The sequence below is a fragment of the Heterocephalus glaber genome, unplaced genomic scaffold (assembly GCF_053883595.1).
Source record: "Heterocephalus glaber isolate CG9 unplaced genomic scaffold, H.glaber_assembly_v1.0 deba00001429, whole genome shotgun sequence".
Taxonomy (NCBI): Eukaryota; Metazoa; Chordata; class Mammalia; order Rodentia; family Bathyergidae; genus Heterocephalus; species Heterocephalus glaber.
Window position 1 is genome coordinate 22,942,501 of NW_028258294.1, and position 21,640 is coordinate 22,964,140.

At 36.2% G+C, this 21,640-nt stretch overlaps 1 protein-coding gene across 1 annotated transcript in view; it reads right to left on the minus strand.

Moving 5' to 3' along the window:
• Nucleotides 1-1,782: 1,782 nt before the first annotated feature.
• Nucleotides 1,783-21,640, minus strand: part of Cwf19l2 (CWF19 like cell cycle control factor 2) — a 268,444-nt gene continuing 248,586 nt past the window's right edge. Inside the window, exon 19 of the mRNA XM_087212140.1 lies at nucleotides 1,783-1,835. Coding sequence (XP_087068266.1) covers nucleotides 1,798-1,835 — 38 coding nt within the window. The 3' untranslated portion in view covers nucleotides 1,783-1,797. The remainder of the gene's footprint in view (nucleotides 1,836-21,640) is intronic.

A 21,640-nucleotide genomic window follows, 5' to 3' on the forward strand; every position in this document is an offset into this window, starting at 1 on the left:
CACTCTGTTAGGCAGAGAACATACTGGAGTTTACCACTGAGCACTCCATGTCTGTTTTATAATTATTCTGTTACCTTCTAAGCAGCAACCCCACCAACACTTGTGGGACCTCAGGCAGTTTCTTGTGTTCCACCTACACTCTCCAGGAAATTTCACCTATGAACCTTTCATGATCTATTCCTCTTCCCTCCTCTAGTGCCTTTTCCCTCAAGGTCCTGCTTGGTGACAGCTAATCTCATCAAGAATTTCATGGATTTTTAACATATTGTTCACTTTCCTTTCCCAGACTACACCTTGATAATATTTTGATCTAACAGATTTCAAGACCTGAGGGAATTTTTGATTCAAAAATCTTGATAAATTTTTGGTTCAAAACTCCTGATCTAAATCAGGAGGTAGAAAAATGTGGCTGTTTAAATCATTGCTATGGCTTGTGTTTAGATGTCCCCCCAAAGCCTCATGTGAATGAGTTGGGGATATTTTGGAGGTTGCTGAATCTAGAGTGTGTAATTGATTCATGGTGGGGCTAGGGTTGAGGGCTCTAGGATTAAGGGTGTAAGTGCTAACCACCCTAAGTAGTCTGAATAAGATAAAAAAAGACAATCTTAGGGTCCTTTGTTGCTTTTGCTACCTTCGGGCTGCCATGAACTATTTCTCCTCTGGAAGGCCTGGCTGCCACACCACTCTGCCATGGAGCCAGCCAATTATGGACTGAAACCCCTGTGAATAAACCCTTTCCCCTTTAACTCTGGGTGTCAGGTATTTTGTCTCAGCAATAAGAGAAAATTAACCAATATAATCAATCTAAGTTATCTTAGTTTTAAAAATTCAATTAATAGGAGGCCTTAAGTTATTTTATTTAACATGATAGAAGGTCATTATAAACATTAGCCTCACTTGACACTAGGTTTCCAACACACTTTGAAAACATTCTGCCCTCCTTGCCACTCCAGCTTTTTGGCTTATCCTTATCACACTCCTTGAAGGTGGTGATTATTTTGCTTTGCTTTTACCCATGTGTTCACAAAAATAAAGCAAATATCACTACAAAACTTCGCAGAACCATGTTTGTTTTACAAAGTTTACCTCCTTGCAAATATAGGAGAACAAGAGTCAACCAAACATCAAAATGATATCAGTTAGAAATCTGGCCTTGGGTAGGTATAAATGTAGTTTAGAATTTTAATCACAGATACAAAGAAGAGTGTGTCTCACCTTCCTAGTACAACAGTCTGCACTATACCAAGTTTATTGAAACCATTTACACAAGAGGGTTAAAATAGAAGGTAGCTAGTTATGTGTCCAGATTTTTATCCATATAAAAGCTATGAGGTGCCTTTGTGGAAATCCAAATAGCCAAAGGTGCCACAAATTGAAACTTAGACTGACATTTTAGGGTGAGAATGGCTTTAAATTCTACTTCATGATTATAGTTAAGATCCTGAAATAACTGGCTATAAAATTTATATCCACACAGTCCCAAGGGTTCAAACTCCAAAGAACCTAGAAAATAACAAGAAGAAACAAGTTTGCATTTGCTTTCCAGGGGAAATTGAGAAAGTAGAGTGGTAAACTGAACATTGAGAGCTTTCCCAGATCAATCACTTGCTCAACTTTTGTATCCACATAATCCCCAGTGTAAATCCCTTTGAAATTGCAGGAGATGAACTGAGAGTGCTAAGAATCAGGAAGCATGATCAAAAGGAGAAAAAATCTGTGATTATGAGAATATATAACAAATATTATTTTAGTTTTACTCACCTCTAGAATGAGTGACCCACTATGGGGGATTTTTCTTCATTTCATATCCACTGGGGAAAGAGATGAAGCGAACTCTATGGAATTGGGGAAATAGAGACAATATTGGTAAGATGCTAAATTTCCTAAAACATTTATTCCAGACTACTCGTAGGCTATTTATTAAACACCTCACCCTACTATATCTCACCTGGAATTCAGTTTCTAATAAAAAACAAAATTCTATTATCATCCAGCAATGCTTTTTTTTCTAAAGTACATGATATTTCTCAAGGGCTGTCAATCTTTTGGGACCAAATATACCCCTTTTAAATTAAATATTCTATAAACCTCCTTAACTCTACAGAAAAAAAGAATTAAAAGATCATCTAATGTGTTATTCAAAAGTAAATGATAAGAAATTTATATTAAAATAATGACTTTAAATATTTTAAAAAACTAATTGAGATATAAGACAAATATTTGTTGCATGAACTCTGCTACACAGGGCAGGCTCTGTAGCGTTCCTGTCTGGGATGTCTGCAATGGCAGTAGCATTCCTCCTTAATCATTATAACAACCAAATCCTCTCCCACACATTTTCAAAAGGCCCTGCCAGCCCTAAGGAGAACCACTGATCTAGCCGACTTGCAAGGCACCAAGGCTAACAAAGGTATAGATTTGTAGGCCATCCTTGCATGGAGGCCCCATTCTTTAAAGAAAGGAACTCAACATCATATACCTGGTGTTATACAATTTCAACATTTATGACCTAAATACAAATGGATTGGGGGAACAGAGATGGAGGAAAAGAGAAAGAAGGGATATGAAAAGAAAAAGAATTGAAAAAAAATGAGCTTTTGAAAATAGAAACTTGAAAATAGAGCTTTTGAAAATCAGAAAGGGACCAAGAATTGGAGGGAGCAAGGAAAGAGGGTAGGGGTAAAAGGATTAAAAAAAGAATTAAGTTGTGTTATGTACATTTACCAAATTCCAATGATAAATGTACTCCAAACATATACTAATAAAAAATATTTTTAAAGTTAAAAAATAGTCCCAATAGTGACTGATTTTTGAAATGATGTAACACTAAACAGGAATATCTCTAAACAGAGGACTTTCATCACATATATAGATAATGGACATTCACGTAACATGCAGATAATTGAATGATTTTTCATCTAGATTTTTTCAGTTTGACAGACTAGAGTAGAAGTGCACCTCAATGCTGGTCAGTATATATTTGATTCTGGAATATGAACCCCTCCAAATACATGGAAGAAGATTGTTTTTGTCTGAAGAAGTTTACATTTTCATGCTTTCAAGTTCCTGAACATAATCCTGACTTCCTTTGAGATGTGTCATATTTCTAAGTTAGAATTCATTCATGTATTCATTTTTTCATCAATTCTTCAGAATCTTATTGGACACTTCTTATGATCTGTCACTCTTTGAATCACATAAAAATTAATGATACAGCCCCTGCCTCAGGAACCTCATTTTAATATTCAGGAGTCAGCCAGGAAAAATAATTACAGCATATATGTTGCATCAATAATACAGTTCTATACTAGCTTTACTATGAGCAAGACTTAGCCTAGAGCAAAGGTTTTGGAGTCAGGCTGCCATATTCAAATACATCTATCTATCTATCTATCTATTTACCTACCTACCTATCTATCTATGACAAAGTCTCACTCTAAGTTCAGGTTGGTCTCAAACTCCTAGACAATCCTCCTGCCTCAGCCTCCTGGGTAGCTGAAAGTACAGAACTGCACCACCAGGTCTAGCATGAGTTAGCCTTTCTGTGCTTTCTTTTCACTGGCTGTAAAATGGTAATTAAAATACTATTAATAATTTAGTCTACATCAGTTTTATTTTAAGAATTAGAAATATATGGAATTTATTTAAATTACACACAAATGGTTGCTGTTATTATTGTTACAATTGATGCAGAAAGAACTTTATTTTAACATTCTTTAAGGTAGCAAAGGATTTTCTAGGTAATGAAAATTTTGCCATTAACCTTAACTATTTATAGAGCTTTCCAAACTAATTTTATCTTCCCTCTAATTCTTTTGCCAGTTATCAAGTGTTCTGGACAAAATCCAAAATCTACTTAAAGATAGTAAAGCAATCTTAATTAGATGTTAATAAGAGAATAAATAAGTTGAGTTTTTTATTCTTGCACACCATTGAGCCGCAGAGCTACACAAAGCCTAATACATCTAGTAGTCTCACTGTTAAGTGAATGACTATTAATGAGACACTATTCAGCCATCAAAAATACATATCCTTATTTATATAGAAAAAATTAGATATTAAATGAAAATAGGCATAAACTGGAAGACCATGATCCCTGTTTCTGTCTTGTAACAGTTTACTTCTTTATATCAACATATATGCACAAATTCTGAGCAACTGCCTACCACAGTGGTAATGCTATTTGTCTCCTAGTAATGAGATTATAGTTGTCTTCTACTATACTATGTAATTTACTGAATTTCATCATATCAAACTCAAGACCTCATGCTTGCCAGGCAGGTGCTGCACCACTGAGCTACATCCCTGACACCTTATCACATCTTTTTCAATAAATATATACTACTCGTGAACAGAAAATAAAAGAATAGTAACACTCATTTAATGGAACACTAATAAACAGCTAAATTACTAAAGGTAAAGAGAAAAAGTGATAAAAGGTAATAAATAGTCATCCATAAACATGGCCATTGATGCAGTCCAGAACTATTTCATAAATAAATTTTAGAACAGTATACTGACATTATAAATTGTTTACATTTTTGTGTTCCCAGTAATTATCTCTACCCTGCTTTGTGTATCCACTTTTATTGCCACAAAAACTAGTCTTACCACTGTAATATCACTATTAAGAATGTTATTACTAGGGGGAAAAAAAGAATGTTATTTCTAGGGCTGGTGATTTAGCTCAGTGCTTCCACCACCTGCCTCGCAACAACAAGGTTCCAAGTTTGATCCCCGGTACCAAAAAAAATAAATAAAAGAATGTTATTACTAGTCCATAGTAATTAACCATTTCCAACTCACTATCCATTCCATCTTTGTTTAAAAACAGAATTTTGGAACTTGAATTTTTTTTATCCCTTACATTTAATTCTCTAAATATTTCAGAACTTCCCTATAACAAGTGTCAATCAATATTTTTACCTTATTTACAATGAAAGTATTATGAATTAACTGAATACAAGGGCTCTCAAGAAATGCAATGGTTAAAATTCTTAGAAGTTTACTGCCTCTTTCCTGTAAATGAAAACTAAATTGCATGACCTAGCTTGTAGGTTGAGGGTAAAAGTATAATTACAATGAAACGGCAAGTCATCTATGAAGCAACCATAGAAGGTGAATTTTGCATTTGAAGAACTTTTCTATTAAAAGTTTCATGCAGAATGTATAAAAAAGGACTGGATTTAACTCTTTGGTTTGCTGGCCTATTGAACACTGCAATTAAAAAAAGTGAATTAGAATATTCAAGGAAGAATCATTTTCTTTGTAAAGATCAGAATCTTAACTGAAATTTCCAGTGCATCATGCCACACAAGGACAGCTTGACAGAGTAACAAAAACTACTCTCCATATGTCACCAGAAGCAGTGTTTTGACAGTTCATGGCATATTTTTCAGGTCTACTGAGACCTTCAGAATTATATTAAAGGAAGGATTTTTGTCTTGCTTCTATGGAAACTATAACCACTCTGTAAGCCTATTAAACAAGACAGTTTGCAATATGGTATCTTATTCAAGATGAATACTCTTTGCAACATATCATTGATAAATTTTTCTATCTGGATTTCAACATCTGCTCAAGAAAACTGTACATCTGTGATGAGTCTGTGATAAAAGGATCAGTCAGCCACAGTGCAAATAACCTCCACTTCACTCCAGTTTATAAACTAGGAATCAGAATGGCCACTACCCCAAGGAAAAAGAAGTCTACCCAGAATCCAACAACACCATTTTCACTTTGAACAGCTAATGAGACATTTGCATTTTTTTAACTAGCTTTTTATTTGCATTTCTTTTAATTTCTCACTTTTCTTCACGGCAAAGGGATTCATTCATTTTAAATTAAATTAGTTTAAGCCTTAAGAAACAAAATTTGTGGCATGCCCTACCAAGGTCCTGAGTCACGTGGAAGATGCCTAATCACCCCTCTGCAGACAGGCAGGTCTGTGCATGCCCTAACGAGGTCCTGAGTCGTGTGGAAGATGCTGAATCACCCCGCTGCAGACAGGCAGGTCTGCCCACACCTTACCGAGGTCCCCAGTCACGCAGAACACACACCGAATCAGCCCGCTGCAGACAGGCAGGTCTGTGCACGCCCTACCGAGGTTCTGAGTCACACGGAAGACACCAAATCACCCCGCTGCAGACAGGCAGCCACCTGATTCCACACTACAAAGACACAGAGGACACCAGACCACCAGACCACGGTACGGAGTCCCACTGTTCCTGGCCCAGAGGTAGGGGCTTCTGAGCCGACATCCCACTGCTCCTGGTGCAGAGGAAGGGGCTTCCCGGTCACCATCCCTCCCGCTGCTCCCAGCACAGAAGAAAGGGCTTTTGGGCCACTTTCTGTCCCGCTGCTCCTGGCCCAGAGGAAGGGGTTTCCTGGCCACCATCCCTCCCACTGCTCCCAGCCCACAGGAAAGGGCTTTTGGATCACCATGCCTACCGCTGCTCCTGGCCCCTGTCCCACCTCACCCAGCTCAGAGGAGGTAATCTGTGCAGGCACTAACAGCGCCCTGGCCCAGTCGAAATGAGAAAAGCCATAAATAAGTCTCAAAACCAGACTTCCAGATAACCCACAGCAACCCCAAAGGGAAATGAGATGGAACACTCTGATACTCAACCACCTGGATCCACTGAACTGGCAACAAAAGAGGATCTGGAAAAAATGAAATCAGAAATAATTTCTCAGATAACAGGAGAAATTGTGCCCCTAGTGAAAGACATGATTAATAAATCTAGAGAGGAGCTCAGGAACATGATGGAATCCCAACATAAGAAACAAGTGGAATCCATAAAACAGATGCAAATAGATTTCCAGGACATGAAAAACTCCACTGAAAGTCTACACAGCAGAATGAGCCAATGTGAGGACAGAACTTCAGATATAGAAGATAAGATTGCAATTAGTGACCAGGAAAAGAAAAATTGCTTCAAAATTCTAAGGGAACATGAGAAATCAATCCAGCAGCTGCTAGATGATGCAAAGAAGAATAACATAAGACTGATTGGGCTCAATGAAGAAACAGGAGAGAGTGCAGATGACATAAAAAATCTCTTCACAGAAATAATGGCAGAAAACTTCCCAAGCAGGGGAAAAGAGCTTGACATACAGATAACTGAGGCATATAGGACTCCAAATAGGCTTGATCAAAAAAATCTACACATAGGCATATAATTGTTAAGATTCCAGAAACACAACAGAAGAACAAAGTTCTACAAGCATTTAAAGAAAAAAAACAAATCACATACAAAGGAAAGCCCATCAGAATCACAGCAGACTTCTCAACAAAAACCATCAAGGCAAGAAGAGCTTGGAGTGACATAGTCCAAGCCCTAAAAGAAAACAGCCTCCAACCCAGATTGATGTACCCTGCAAAACTATCTTTCAAAATGGATGGAGAAATAAGATACTTTCATGACAAAGAGCACCTTAGGAACTTTGTGAATACCAAACCAGCACTCCAAAGAATTTTACACAATAGCCTAGGAACAGACATTGAGGATCACAACCCCAGGAAGCAAAGCAGAATGAACCCATCTGGCATGACAAGAAATTAAATGTAAAGGGGGAGAACCCAACAAAATGAAAAAGTCATGGCAATGACAAGTCAATACATTTCAGTTATAACCATCAATGTTAATGGTCTCAATTCACCAATCAAAAGAAATAGATTGGCAGAATGGATCAAGAAGCAAAATCCAACAATATGCTGCATACAAGAAACACACTTCATTCAAAAGGAAACTCATAGACTGAAAGTTAAAGGGTGGAAAACAATACTCCATGTGATGGGAACCCGAAAAAAAGCAGGAGTAGCTATCCTCTTGGCAGATCAAGTAGATTTCAAACCAACACTGATTAAGAGAGACAAAGAAGGACACTACATGCTTGTAAAGGGAAGAATCCAACAGGAAGAGATGACAATCATAAATATCTATGCACCATGCACTAGTGCACCCAACTATATAAAACAAATACTAATGGACATGAAAAGTCATATATTCACTAATACAATTGTAGTGGGGGACCTCAACACCCCATTGTCACAAATAGATCAACTAGACAAAAAATAAGTAATGAAATACTAGAACTCAATCAAACTCTTGAACAAATGAACTTAACAAATGTTTACAGAGTCTTCCACCCCACAAAATTAGAATACAAATTCTTCTCAGCTGCACATGGGTCATTCTCCAAAATAGACCACATACTCACACATAGAACATGTTTAAGTAAGTGCAAAGGAATTGAAATTATCCCCTGTATATTATCAGACCATAGTGTGATGAAATAGGAGATCCATAGCAAAAGAAATTCAAAAAATTTCATAAACACGTGGAAATTGAACAACACACTTCTGAATAATCAATGGGTCACAGAGGAAATTAAAGAAGAAATCAGACAGTTCCTTCAGTTAAATGACAATGACAATACAAGATATCGGAATCTATGGGACACAATGAAAGCAGTCTTACGAGGGAAATTCATAGCAGTGAATACACATATTAGGAAAACAGAACAAGCCCAATTAAACAACCTGATGCTGAACCTCAAGCTTCTAGAAAAAGAAGAGCAGGACAACCCCAAAGCTAATACAAGGAAGAAATTATAAAGATCAGAGGAGAAATCAATGCAATGGAGACTAAGAGAACAATACAAAAAATCAATGAAGCCAAGAGTTGGTTCTTCGAAAGAATCAACAAAATTGACAAATCCTTAGCCAACCTTGTCAGAGAAAGTAAAGAAAAGGCCCAAATCCATGCAATTAGGAATGAAAAGGGTGAAATTACAACAGACCCAGCAGAAATCCAGAGGATTATCAATACCTACTTCCAGAACCTATACGCCAATAAGATGGAAAACACAGAAGAAATGGACAGATTCCTAGATACATATGAATTACCAAAGTTGAATGAAGAAGACCTAAAAATTCTGAACAACCCAATATCAACCAATGGAATTGAAAATGTAATTAAAAACTTATCAACTAAGAAAAGCCCAGGCCCTGATGGCTTCACTGATGAATTCTACAAGACATTTAGAGAGAAACTGCTGCCACTACTGTTTAAACTCTTCAGTGAAACTGAAAGAGAAGCAATACTCCCAAATTCATTCCTGGAAGCAAGTATCACCTTGTTCCCCAAAGCAGAGAAAGACCCAACTGAAAAATACAACTATAGACCAATCTCACTAATGAACATAGATGCAAAAATCCTTAAAAAGATACTGGCAAACAGAATGCAGAAGATCATCAACAAGATCATACACCCTGATCAAGTGGGATTCATCCCAGGGATGCAAGGATGGTTCAATATATGAAAATCAATTAATGTAATACACTGTATCAATAGAGCTAAGGACAAAAGCCATGTGATTATCTCCATAGATGCGGAAAAAGCATTTGACAAAATCCAACATGTATTTATGATAAAAACCCTACAAAAAATTGGAATAGATGGTCTCTACCTCAAACTGATAGAAGCCATCTATGAAAAACCAACAGCCAAGATCATACTAAATGGTCAAAAACTGAAATCCTTCATGCTAAAATCAGGAACAAGACAAAGATGTTCACTATCACCACTCTTGTTCAATATAGTTCTGGAAACATTAGCCATGGCAATTAGACAAGAGAAAGAAATAAAAAGAATAAAGATAGGTAATGAAGAAGTCAAATTGTCATTATTTGCAGATGACATGATACTCTATATAGAAGACCCCAAGAACTCCACCAAAAGTCTTCTAGACTTAATAACCAAATTCAGTCAAGTAGTTGGTTACAAGGCCAACACACAAAAATCAATAGCTTTCCTCTACACCAATGACAGACTCACTGAGAGAGAAATAGGGCAAATAATTCCTTTCACAATAGCACCCAAAAAACTGAAATATCTAGGAATCATCCTAATGAAAGAAATCAAAGACCTTTTCTCTGAAAACTATAGCACTCTGAAGAGAGAGATTGAAGATGATATCAGAAAATGGATAGACATCACCTGCTCTTGGGTAGGAAGGATTAATATAGTGAAAACAGCCATACTTCCAAAACTGCTATATAGATTTAATGCAATTCCAATTGAGATCCCAGCAGCACACTTCATAGACCTCGAGAAAACAATCCAAAAATTCATTTGGAACAGCAAAAGCAATTCTAGGTAACAGAGACATGGCAGGGGGTATCACAATCCCCAACCTGCAACTATACTACAAAGATACTGTGATAAAAACAGCATGGTACTGGCAAAGAAACAGACTTGAGGACCAGTAGAACAGATTAGAAGATGCAGAAACAATGCCAGACACAATCGGCCATCTCATCTTCGACAAAGGAGCCAAACACCCTCACTGGAGGAAAGACAGCCTCTTTAATAAATGGTGCTAGAAAAACTGGGCTTCAACTTGTCAAAGATTAAAACTAGACCTATATCTCTGGCCATGCACTAAACTAAAATGGAAATGGATTAAAGATCTAAATATTAAAATAGAAACTCTGAACCAGTTGGAACAGAGGTTAGGTAGAACCCTTGAAGACATCGGTGTAGGAAAAGATTTTATGAACAAAACCTCAGTTGCCCGTGAACTAGCACAAACAATCAACAAGTGGGATCTCTTCTTATTAAAAAGCTTCTGCACAGCAAGAGAAACCACCAGCAGTGTGAAGAGACAACCCACAATGTGGGAAAAAATCCTCACCTGCTCTTCCTCAGACAAAGGTCTACTATCTCAAACCTATAAAGAACTTAAAAAGATCAGACCTCCCAAATTTAAAGACCCAATCCAAAAATGAGCATCTGAAATGAACAGACATTTCTCAGACAAAGAAGTAGAAATAGCAAATAAATACATGAAAAAATATTCAACATCACTGGTCATTCGAGAGATGCAAATGAAAACAATGCTGAGATTCCACTTCACTCCAGAAAGAATGGCTGCTATCATGAAAGCAACCAATAACAAATGCTGGCGGGGCTATGGGGAAAGAGGAACCCTGCTCCACTACTGGTGGGAGTGTAGACTGGTGCAAGCACTGTGGAAATCAGTATGGAGATACCTCAAAGAACTAGGACTGGAAGTCCCATTTGACCCAGCTATTCCACTGCTGGGGATCTTCCCCAAAGAATTAAAAGAATCATACCACAGTCATATATGTGCACTCATGTTCATAGCAGAACAGTTTGTAATAGCTAAAACTTGGAAACAGCACAAATGTCCATCAACTGGAGACTGGATAAAGAAAATGTGGGGTTTTTTGTAAAATGGAGTACTACTCAGCCATAAAAAATGAGAAATTAGAGACATTTATAGCTAAGTGGATGCACATTGAAGCAATACTCTTAAGTGAAATAAATAGGACACACATGTGTAAATACCAAATAGTTTCTCTGGAGTGAGAAACTGAATGTGTAAATAAGGACTAAATGTATAATAGGTAATGTGAAATAGGAAGAAAAGGTGCAAACGGGAAGGAAGTGGGAGGGCTAGGGGAAAGGATAGAAGGGAATGGGATTAATATGAGAAAATGAAAAATAGGAACAAAATTTCTGTAAATAGGGAGGACTAGAGGGGTTGAAGGGAGGGCTGGGCAAGGTTGAAAAATAAGAACCAAGAGAGACTATGTAAAGGTGCAAATTTCCAATGATGAATGTCATTATATTGTATACCTAAAATGTACCAATGATTAGAATGAATAATTGATAATGTAAAATAGGAAGAAAAGGTCCAAAGGGGTAGGGGTAGTGGGAGGGGCAGGGGAAAAGAAAGAATGGAAAGGAAAAAATGCTGAGAAATGGAAAAAATGGAAATAAAGTCTTTGTAAATAGGGAAGGGTGGAGGGGGTGAAGGGAGGGCTAGGAATGGGGAAAAAATAAGAACCAAGATGCATTATGTAAAGGTACAATTCCCAATGAGAAATGTAATTGTGTTGTATACCTACAATGTACCAATAAATGAATTTAATACCAAAAAAAAAAATTGTGGTCTCTTCTACCTACTAGCTGAAAACATTTATGAAGAGGCATTAAACTGTGTCTGTGTCCTTTAGCATTACATCAGCAGCACCTATCACAACAGATAGGCTGAAACATAGTAATACTAATATAACAGTATCAATCACCATTTTTATTGAGTAAGAGCTATATGTCACCTATTGTGCTTAATACTTCACATGAATTATTTCATGCAATTCTCATTATACCCTATGAGTAGGCACTTTGATTAGTCCCAATCCAGATAAGGAAACTGATATTTAGTGAAGCTAAAAAACATGTTCCACGTCCTACTGTTAGTAAATAGCAGAAATGGAATTAAGAGTTTAGTTTGGTTCCAAATCCTGTGTCATAACACCATGCTATTCTGAATATTGTCAAATGAGTCAATAATTAATTAATGAGGTAACTCTTCTGAGTCTTTCCTTCATCTCTAGAAAAAAAAGAAAGAGGCCTAATTCATAAGAGACTTGCAATGATTCCATGGTTCACTTTATTAAGTCATAAAGAACTATACAAATTTTAGCATCAATATTAACTATTACTGGCTGTCTCTCTGTAAACCACAAAACATTAGTATACAACATGAGAACACTGTTTGAACTTCTTATATTTTGCACATGGGTAAGTTGCTTTTAATACTAATGTCTTGAGAGCATCATATAAACAGTGAATTGCAAAGAAATATATGAGTGACTTGAACATTAACACAATTTATGAAGTAGTTCTTTTATGTATTATTTAACCTCTTCTTGGAACCAGAGGTATGTGCATCTGAGGACTGAAAAGAGTTTCTACAAAATTAAGGATATCCTTCAACCAGAGCTAGCTGTATGACAGTGCCAGAAGTGACATGGAGAAAGAGCTAATCAAATGCTATCTGTCACTATTGTATGTATTACCATATTAAAAACCCCAAATGAACATCTTTATGTCTTCAGTTGATTCTCTGCCTTTGCATATCAGACATCTTTTAGGCTGATGAGACTATCATGCATATGAATAAAATATTTTAAACATTTTTAAAATGGTGTTTGATTTTCCCATATTTTGCTTATGATGTGCTCTGTATATAACTAGGCATGAAGAAGATAATGAAATTTCCTTCTCAGGAAATTCACAGCAATACTCAACATATACTAGGTGTTTAATAAATATCTGTTAAATTGATAATTTAATTAAAAGTGGCATTAAAATTTGGTTTCTTAGAGTCACAGTAATAAATATACACTTTAAGATATAAATCCAAAATTTTAGTAAATGATCTTTTTATTATTCACCAATGTCAAAACAAATTGCTTTTCTCTAGGAAAAGACTCTTCCTTTTAATATACAAACTTGTAAGCAGAATTACTTTTCCATAGCTAGAAGAAAGAGCTGGACCCAACATGAGCAGGAATTACAAAACAATGCAGACTGGTGATTTAACCACCAAGGCCAAATAACTCTAATTCATAGTTGACTCTTTCTCAGCTTGCAGATGATAAAAAAGCTTTATGTTTCTCACACCAAGAAGATGAACTTAACATGAGTAGGACATAAACTTTGGAAAACTGATGCTATAGAAATCATGGTACCATATCACAATTGTATTAGATCACAAAACTTTAGAATTTAAGGAATCTTAAGAATGAATCCTTATCTAAAAACCACATTAGCTGATGAGCAGTCTGAAGTCCAACATCTCTAAAAGATCTTCTGTGATTACTCAGTGACACCATGAGGGCTAGACTCTAATGAAACAGTAATGATAAAAGCCCCACATTGTTTTTACTACATGGGAGGCACTCCAATGTGGGACAGCTCTTTCTTCCATAAGATTTTTTAAAAGAAAGAACTATAGATTTGAGAAAAGCTTTTGCCTCCATCTGTGGAAAAAATTCTTGATATGACAAGAATACATCCTGAAGATTCTACTATTGAGATTTTTTTCCAGCTTTATCAAGATATAATTGACAAAAATTTTATATATTCAAGGAGTACAATGTGATTCGATATGTATACATTATGAAATGATTAGTACAAATTAGTTAACATATCCATAACCAAATGTTACCATTTGTATGTGGGAGGGTGAAGACATTAAGGTCTCCTTTCTTAGGAAATTTCATGTAAATGATATACTATTATTGGCTATAGCCACCATGCTATCCATTGGTTCTTTACCCATTAGTCAGAGACTCTAAGTTCTGACATAATAGGAAACTGTTTCCCTTAAATATCTGCCTGCAAATATGTAACAAGCACAAACAAGACAATTCAAACAATTCTTGAATATCATGTTAATTTTAAAGATGTGTGGTTTTGTGATAATTAACTGATTATGTCAACTTGAGCAAGAAACACCGAACTAAATTGGATCAGCATAGTTCTGAGTGCAGCTGAGGGGATTTGCTAAAGACAGAAGACCCACCCCAGGATGGCTTGCCTGAAAGGCATAAAGGAGAAATGAAAAAGGATGGCTTGCTTCTGTTACTTCAGAGGAGCTCCAGTCTTTGCCTTGGATATTGTCTCCAGGTTTCTGGTGAAGACTTTTCAGTCTTCAGCACAGACCTTTCAGGCTCCAGTGCAGATCCTTCAGCCTCCTGATATAGACTCACACAGGACATTACAGTGAGCTCTGGGCCTTTGACTGGACCCTTCAGATCTTCAATGCACAGTCAGATCTTTTGCAGTCTTCCACACCTGACTCTGTGGAAAGCCACTGCAAGCCAATCTTGTAATTTATCATATATTTGTATATCTTGCATTAAATCTGTTTCTCTAGTAAGCATTGAATTATACAGGTTTGAAAGAGAGCATCTTATTATTAAAGTAGGGAAGGACAACATGGAATGTGACCACACAATCCTGTGAGAACAGATAAATGAGACAAAACTGGGAAGTGAAAAGTCACTCACTTTCTGTCCTTACATCTGTCTTCCTTCATAAATATTCTCCTAAAGACATAAAAGGGTATGTGCTTGGGAAAATATGGCTTAAAAAACTTTAAGAAAATTGTGACAAATAAGGTTATTCTAAGTCTCAGCAACACTGCCTCTTTGAAAACATTTTGGAAGATGCTAATTCAGCTCAGATTATGTTAAACCTCATTATACTGCCTGTCTCAGGGGACCCTATGCTTTATTGTGATGCTGCTGGTACTTTTGGGAATTAAACTCCCCCAAAACAACTGTACAGTCTAGAGCAGACTGTGCTGTAGCAGATGCCTTGAGTTGTCAGTGTTGGAACAATTTTACTCTACCACCAGTTTTACCGTATTGAAGAATAATGGAATTAGACAGGCAATAAACTTGGGAAGACTTTTATTTATTCAAATACATTTTATTATCTCATCCATTTTTTCCCATTAAGTTTATCAATACATTTTAGATATAAAATACAATTACATTCATCATTGGGATCTTGTACCATTACATGAGTCTCTTGGTTCTTATTTTATCCCCCTTCGCCTGGCCTCACTTCACCCCCTCCACCCTTCTCTATTTGCAAAGACTTTGTCTCCATTTCTCATATTTTTTCTTTTCCTTTCTTTCCTTTCCCCTACCCATCCCACTTCCCCTATTCCTTTAGATCTTTTCTTCCTATTATACAATATAATTTATACATTTTTTAAATTACAATATCAAAATATAGAGAACAATACCATCGATTTTACAGAATTTAAAAGGATATAGAAAATATATTACAAAAATCTATTTTGAAATAAATTTGACAACTTCTAAGAAGTACCTTGGAAGACAAATTAATGAAGTGGACTCTGGAGGAAATATAAAATTTGAATAGCACCTATTAAAGAAAGTATATTCCTAGCTTGAAAGCCTACCTATATAACAACAGCAGGCTCGTATACATTTTTTTTTAATCTTCAGAGAAATTTATTTGGATCCTATCTATAAAGTATGAATTTTCAGTCCATAAAGTTAGAAAATGTAGTTCTTTTGTTTTTATTGTCAAAATAATAATATTGACCTTTAGGAAGTTGTTTGGGATTATGTCTTACACATTTTTTAATTTATATATTAATTGGTACATTTTAGGTATACAATACATTTACATTTATCATTGGGTGTTTGTACCTGAACATGATGTATCTTAGTTCTTATTTTTCCCCCATTACCTATGCACCCTTCACCCCCACCACCCTTCCCTATTTTCATAGACTTTGTTTCCATTTTTTTTCTTTCTCATAATTTTTCCTTTCCCTTCTTCCAAACATTTAAAGCAGAAAAAAGAAGGAACACTTCTCCCCTCATTTTAGGAAATCAACATTGTGCTAATACCAAAATTGGATAAAGATAATATTAGAAAAAAGTATGAACATAGATACAAATTTGTTTAATAAAACAAACTATTAGAAGTCAGTTCTGGCAGTATGTAGAAAGTGGTTTTATTATAAGGATGCCAGTGTTGGTTCAGCATTGGAAGATCCACCCCCAAAAGGTCATCATTTTAACAGAGGAAGAGAAAAAGCCATATGATCCTGTCAGCAGTTGCAGAAAAAGTATCGGACTAAATTCTACACATGTTCACGGTAAAATCTATCAGGAGACGAGAAGTAGAACAGAACCTTCTCAACAGATAAGCCATGCACTCCATACTTCCAGCAAAAACTCCTTATATGAATGGAGAAATACAATGCTTTCTCTCTAAGGTGGGGAACAAGGACAGATATGTCTACTCTTCATCTGTCCATCAAAATTTTTTTCTTTGCTTAAATTCTTTTATTGGTACCTTTTAGGTATACAATGCATTTACATTTATCTTTGGGTGCTTGTACCTGTACATGATGTATCTTGGTTCTTATTTTTTCCCCATTACCTGTGCGCCCTTCACCCCACCACCCTTCCCTATTTACATACTTCATTTCCATTTTTTTTTCCTTTTTTCATAATTTGTCCTTTCCATTCGTTCCTTTCCCCATCTCCTCCCACCACCTCTACTCCTTTGGACCTTTTCCTATTTCAAAGTATCAATTATTAGTTATTAATCCTTTTAATCCTTATTTACACTCTCAGTATCTCACACTAGAGAAACTATTCGGTATTTACACATGTGTGTCTTTATTTCACTTAAGGGTATGGCCTCAATATGCATCCATTTAGCTATAAATGACTCTGATTTCTCATTCTTTATGGCCCAGTAGTACTCCATTTTATAAAAAAAATTCCACATCTTCCTTATCCAGTTCCCAGTTGATGGGCACTTGGGCTGTTTCCAAACTTTAGCTATTACAAACTATGCCACAATAAACATGGGTATCCATATATCTCTGTGGCATGATTTTTTAATTCTTTGGGAAAATACTCAGCACGGGAATACCTGGGTCAAATGGGACCCCTAGCCCTAGTTCTTTGAGGTTTCTCCATACTGATTTCCACAGTGGTTGCACCAGTCTGCACTCCCACCAACAATGGAGAAGGGTTCCTTTCTCTCCACACCTCCACCAGCATTTGTTATTGGTCAATTGCTTAATAGCAGCCATTCTTTCTGGGGTGAGGTGGAATCTCAGTGTTGTTTTCATCTGCATCTCTCGAATGACCAGTGATGTTGAGCATTTTTTCATATGTTTATTTACTGCTTTTACTTCTTTGTCTGAGAAATGTCTGTTCATTTCAGATGCCCATTTTTGAATTGGGTCTTTGAATTTTGGGGGTCTGACTTTTTTCAGTTCTTTATATATTCTAGATAGTAGACCTTTGTCTGAGTTACAGCTGCTAAAAAAATTTTCCCTCATTGTAGGTTGTCAGTTAACTCTGTTGGTGGTTTCTCTTCAGTGCAGAAGCTTTTTAATAAGATGAAATCCCAGTTGTTGATTCTTTCTGCTAGTTCCTGTGCTACTGGGGTTTTATTCATAAAGTCTTTTCCTATGCCAATGTCTTCAAGAGTTCTACCTAACTTATCTTCCAGCAAGTTTAGTGTTTCTGTCTTACTATTTACATCTTTAATCCACCTAGATCTTAGTTTAGTGCATGGTGATAGATATGGATCTAGTTTTAATCTCTGACAGGTTGAAATCCAGTTTTTCCAACACCATTTATTAGATAGGCTATCTTTCCTCCAATGAGGGTTGTTGGCTCCTTTGTCAAAAATGAGGTGGCTGAGTATGTCTGAAGTTGTTTCTGCATCTTCTAATCTATTCCACTGATCCTCAGGTCTGTTTCTTTGCCAGTACCATGCTGGTTTTATCACAGTAGCTTTGTAGTATAGCTTCAAGTTGGGTATTTTGATACCCCCAGCCATGGCTCTGTTGACCAGAATTACTTTTGCTATTCTAGATCTCTTCTGGTTCCAAATGAAGTTATGGATTGTTTTCTCTAGTTCTGTGAATTACATTGTTGGAATTTCAATCAGCATTGCATTAAATCTATATAGCAGTTTTGAAAGTATGGCCATTTTCACTATATTGGTTCTTCCTACCCAGGAACAAGGGATATCTTTCCATTTTCTTATATCCTCCTCGATCTCTTTTTTCAGGGTGCTGCAGTTTTCAGTGTAGAGGTCTTTTGCTTCCTTTGTTAGATTGATTCCTAGATATTTCATTTTTTGGATGCTATTGTAAAAGGAATTGTTTCTCCAATTTCTCTCTCAGTGAGTCTGCTATTTGTGTATAAGAAGGCTATTGCTTTTTGAATGTTGACCTTATATCCAGCTACTCTACTAAATCTGTCAGTTAATCCTAGAAGTCTTTTGGTAGAGTTTTTTGGGTCTTCTATGTAAACTATCATATCATCAGCAAATAATGACAGTTTAAGTTCTTCTTTTCCCATCTTTATTCCTTTTATTTCTTTCTCTTTTCTAATTGCTGTGGCTAATGTTTCCAAAACTATATTGAACAGGAGTGGTGATAGTGGGCATCCTTGTCTTGTTCCTGATTTTAGCATGAAAGTTTTCAGGTTTTGACCATTTAGTATAATGTTGGCTATTGGTTTTTAATAGATAGCCTTAATCAGGTTGAGATAAAGACCTTCTGTTCCAATTTTCTGTAGGGTTTTTATCATGAATGGGTGTTGGATTTTGTCAAATCCCTTTTCTGCATCTATTGAGATTATCATATGATTTTTGTGCTTGACTCTGTTAATATAGTGTATTACATTTATTGCTTTAAGAATGTTGAACCATCCTTGCATGCCTGGGACAAATCTGACTTGGTCAGGGTGTGTGATCTTCTTGATGACCCTCTGTATTCTGTTTGCCAGTATCTTGTTGAGGATTTTTGCCTCTATGTTCATTAGGGAGATTGGCCTGTAGTTCTCTTTTTTGGTTGGGTCTTTCCCTGGTTTTGGAATCAAAATAACACTTGCTTCCAGGAATGAGTTTGGAAGCCTTGCTTCCCTTTCAATTTCCTTGATGAGTTTAAAGAGTAATGGCATTAGTTCTTCTTTAAATGTCTTGTAGAATTCAGCAGTGAAGTCATCAGGACCTGGGCTTTTCCTTGTTGGTAAATTTTTTATTACATTTTCAATTTCACTCATTGTAATTGGCATGTTTAGAATTTCTATATCTTCTTCATTTAACTTTGGCAATTCATATGTATCTAGGAATCTGTCCATTTCTTCTGTGTTTTCCATTTTATTAGAGTATAGTTTCTCAAAGTAGGTATTGATGAGCCTCTGGATTTCTGCTGATTCTGCTGTGACTTCCCCTTTTTCATTCTTAATTGCATGGATTTGAGTCTTTTCTTTACTTTTTTTGATAAAGTTGGCTAAAGGTCTATTGATTTTATTTATTCTTTCAAAAAACCAACTCTTTGATTCATTAATTTTTTGTATTGCTCTCTTAGTCTCCATTGCATTGATTTCTGCTCTGATCTTTATAATTTGCTCACTTGTGCAGGCTTTGGGTTTATTCTCTTCTTTTTCTAGGAGTTTGAGGTTCTGCATTAGGTTATTTATCTGAGTTCTCTCTGTTTTCCTAATATGCGCATTCACTGTTATGCATTTCTAGCGTAGAACTGCTTTCATTGTGTCCCATAGATTCCTGTATGTTGTACTGGCATTATCATTTATTGTAGAAACTGTCTAATTTCTTCTTTAATTTCCTCTGTGACCCATTGGTTGTTCAGGAGGGTGTTATTCAATTTCCATGTGTTTATGGGAGTTTTGCAGTTTCTCATATTATTGATCTCCAATTTTATTGCACTATGGTCTGATAATATACAGGGGGTAATTTCAGTTCTTTTACATTGACTTAGACATGTCCTGTGAGCTAGCACATGATCTATTTTGGAGAATGACCCATGTGCAGCTGAAAAGAATGTGTATTCTGATTTTGTGGGGTGGAACACTCTGTAAATATCTATTAAGTCCTTTTTTTCAATAGCTTGGTACAGTTTTGTTAATTTTTCATCTAGGTGATCTGTCTATTTGTGATAGTGGGGTATTGAGGTCCCCCACTACAATTCTATTAGTGCTTATTTGGTTTTTCATATCCATTAATATTTGTTTTGTACACTTGGGGGCATTCGTATTTGGTGCATATATATTTAGGATTGTCATCTCTTCCTCTTCGATTGTTCCCTTCACAAGGATGTGGTGACCATCTTTGTCTCTCTTAATTAGTTTTGGTTTGAAATCTACTTTTTCTGAAAATAAGATTGCCACCCCTGCTTTTTGGGGGGTTCCTGTCACATGGAGAGACTTTTTCCATCCTTTTACTTTCAGTCTATGAATTGCTTTTTGAATTAGGTGTGTTTCTTGTATACAACATATTGCTGGATTTTGCTTCTTAATAGATTCTGTCAGTCTACTTCTTTTGATGTATGAATAGAGGCCACTAACATTGAGAGTTATAATTGAGAGATATTGACTCATCCTTGTCATGATGTTTTATTGTTGTTGGCTCTTATTTCTTTTTTCCCCTTTCCCTTAGTTTCTTACCTTGTCTGGTCACTTCCCTCTGTTGAGCCAAATGGAGTTGTGACATTCTTTGCCTTTTTCTAGGATATTGCTTAGAATTGTCTGGACTGCTGGTTTGGTGTTCATGAAATTTCCCAGGTGTTCTCTGTCATGGAAGTATCTAATTTCCCCATTGATTTTGAAAGATAATTTTCCAGGATACAACAGTCTAGGTTGGAAGTTATTTTCTTTTAGGGCTTGAAATACTTCACTCCAGGCTCTTCTTGATTTGAGGGTTTGTGTTGAGAAGTCTGCCATGATTCTGATGGGCTTTCCTTTATAGGTGATTTGTTTCTTTTCTCTAACTGCCTGTAGGATTTTGTTCTTCTGTTGGGTTTCTGGGATCTTGACTATTATATGTCTAGGTGTAGTTTTGGGGTTTTTTTTGATCATGGCTGGGTGGAGTTCTATATGCCTCACTTATCTGTATGTCCAATTCTCCACCTCTGTCTGGTAAGTTTTCTACTATTACTTCTGTGAACAGTTTTTTTTATGTCAATTGTACTTTCTCCTGTTTTCTTGTGGACTCCTGTCAGTCTTATGTTCTTCTTTGCATCATCTAGCAGCTGTTGAATTGATTTCTCATGGTCCCTTACTATTTTTAAGAAATCTCTGTTTTCATAGTTCTTCACCACAATCCTGTCTTCTATATCTGATATTCTATCTTCAGATTCTCTTAATCTGCTCTGCATGCTTTCAATGGAGTTTTTAATCTCCTGAATATCTGATTGAATCTCTTTTGTGGATTCC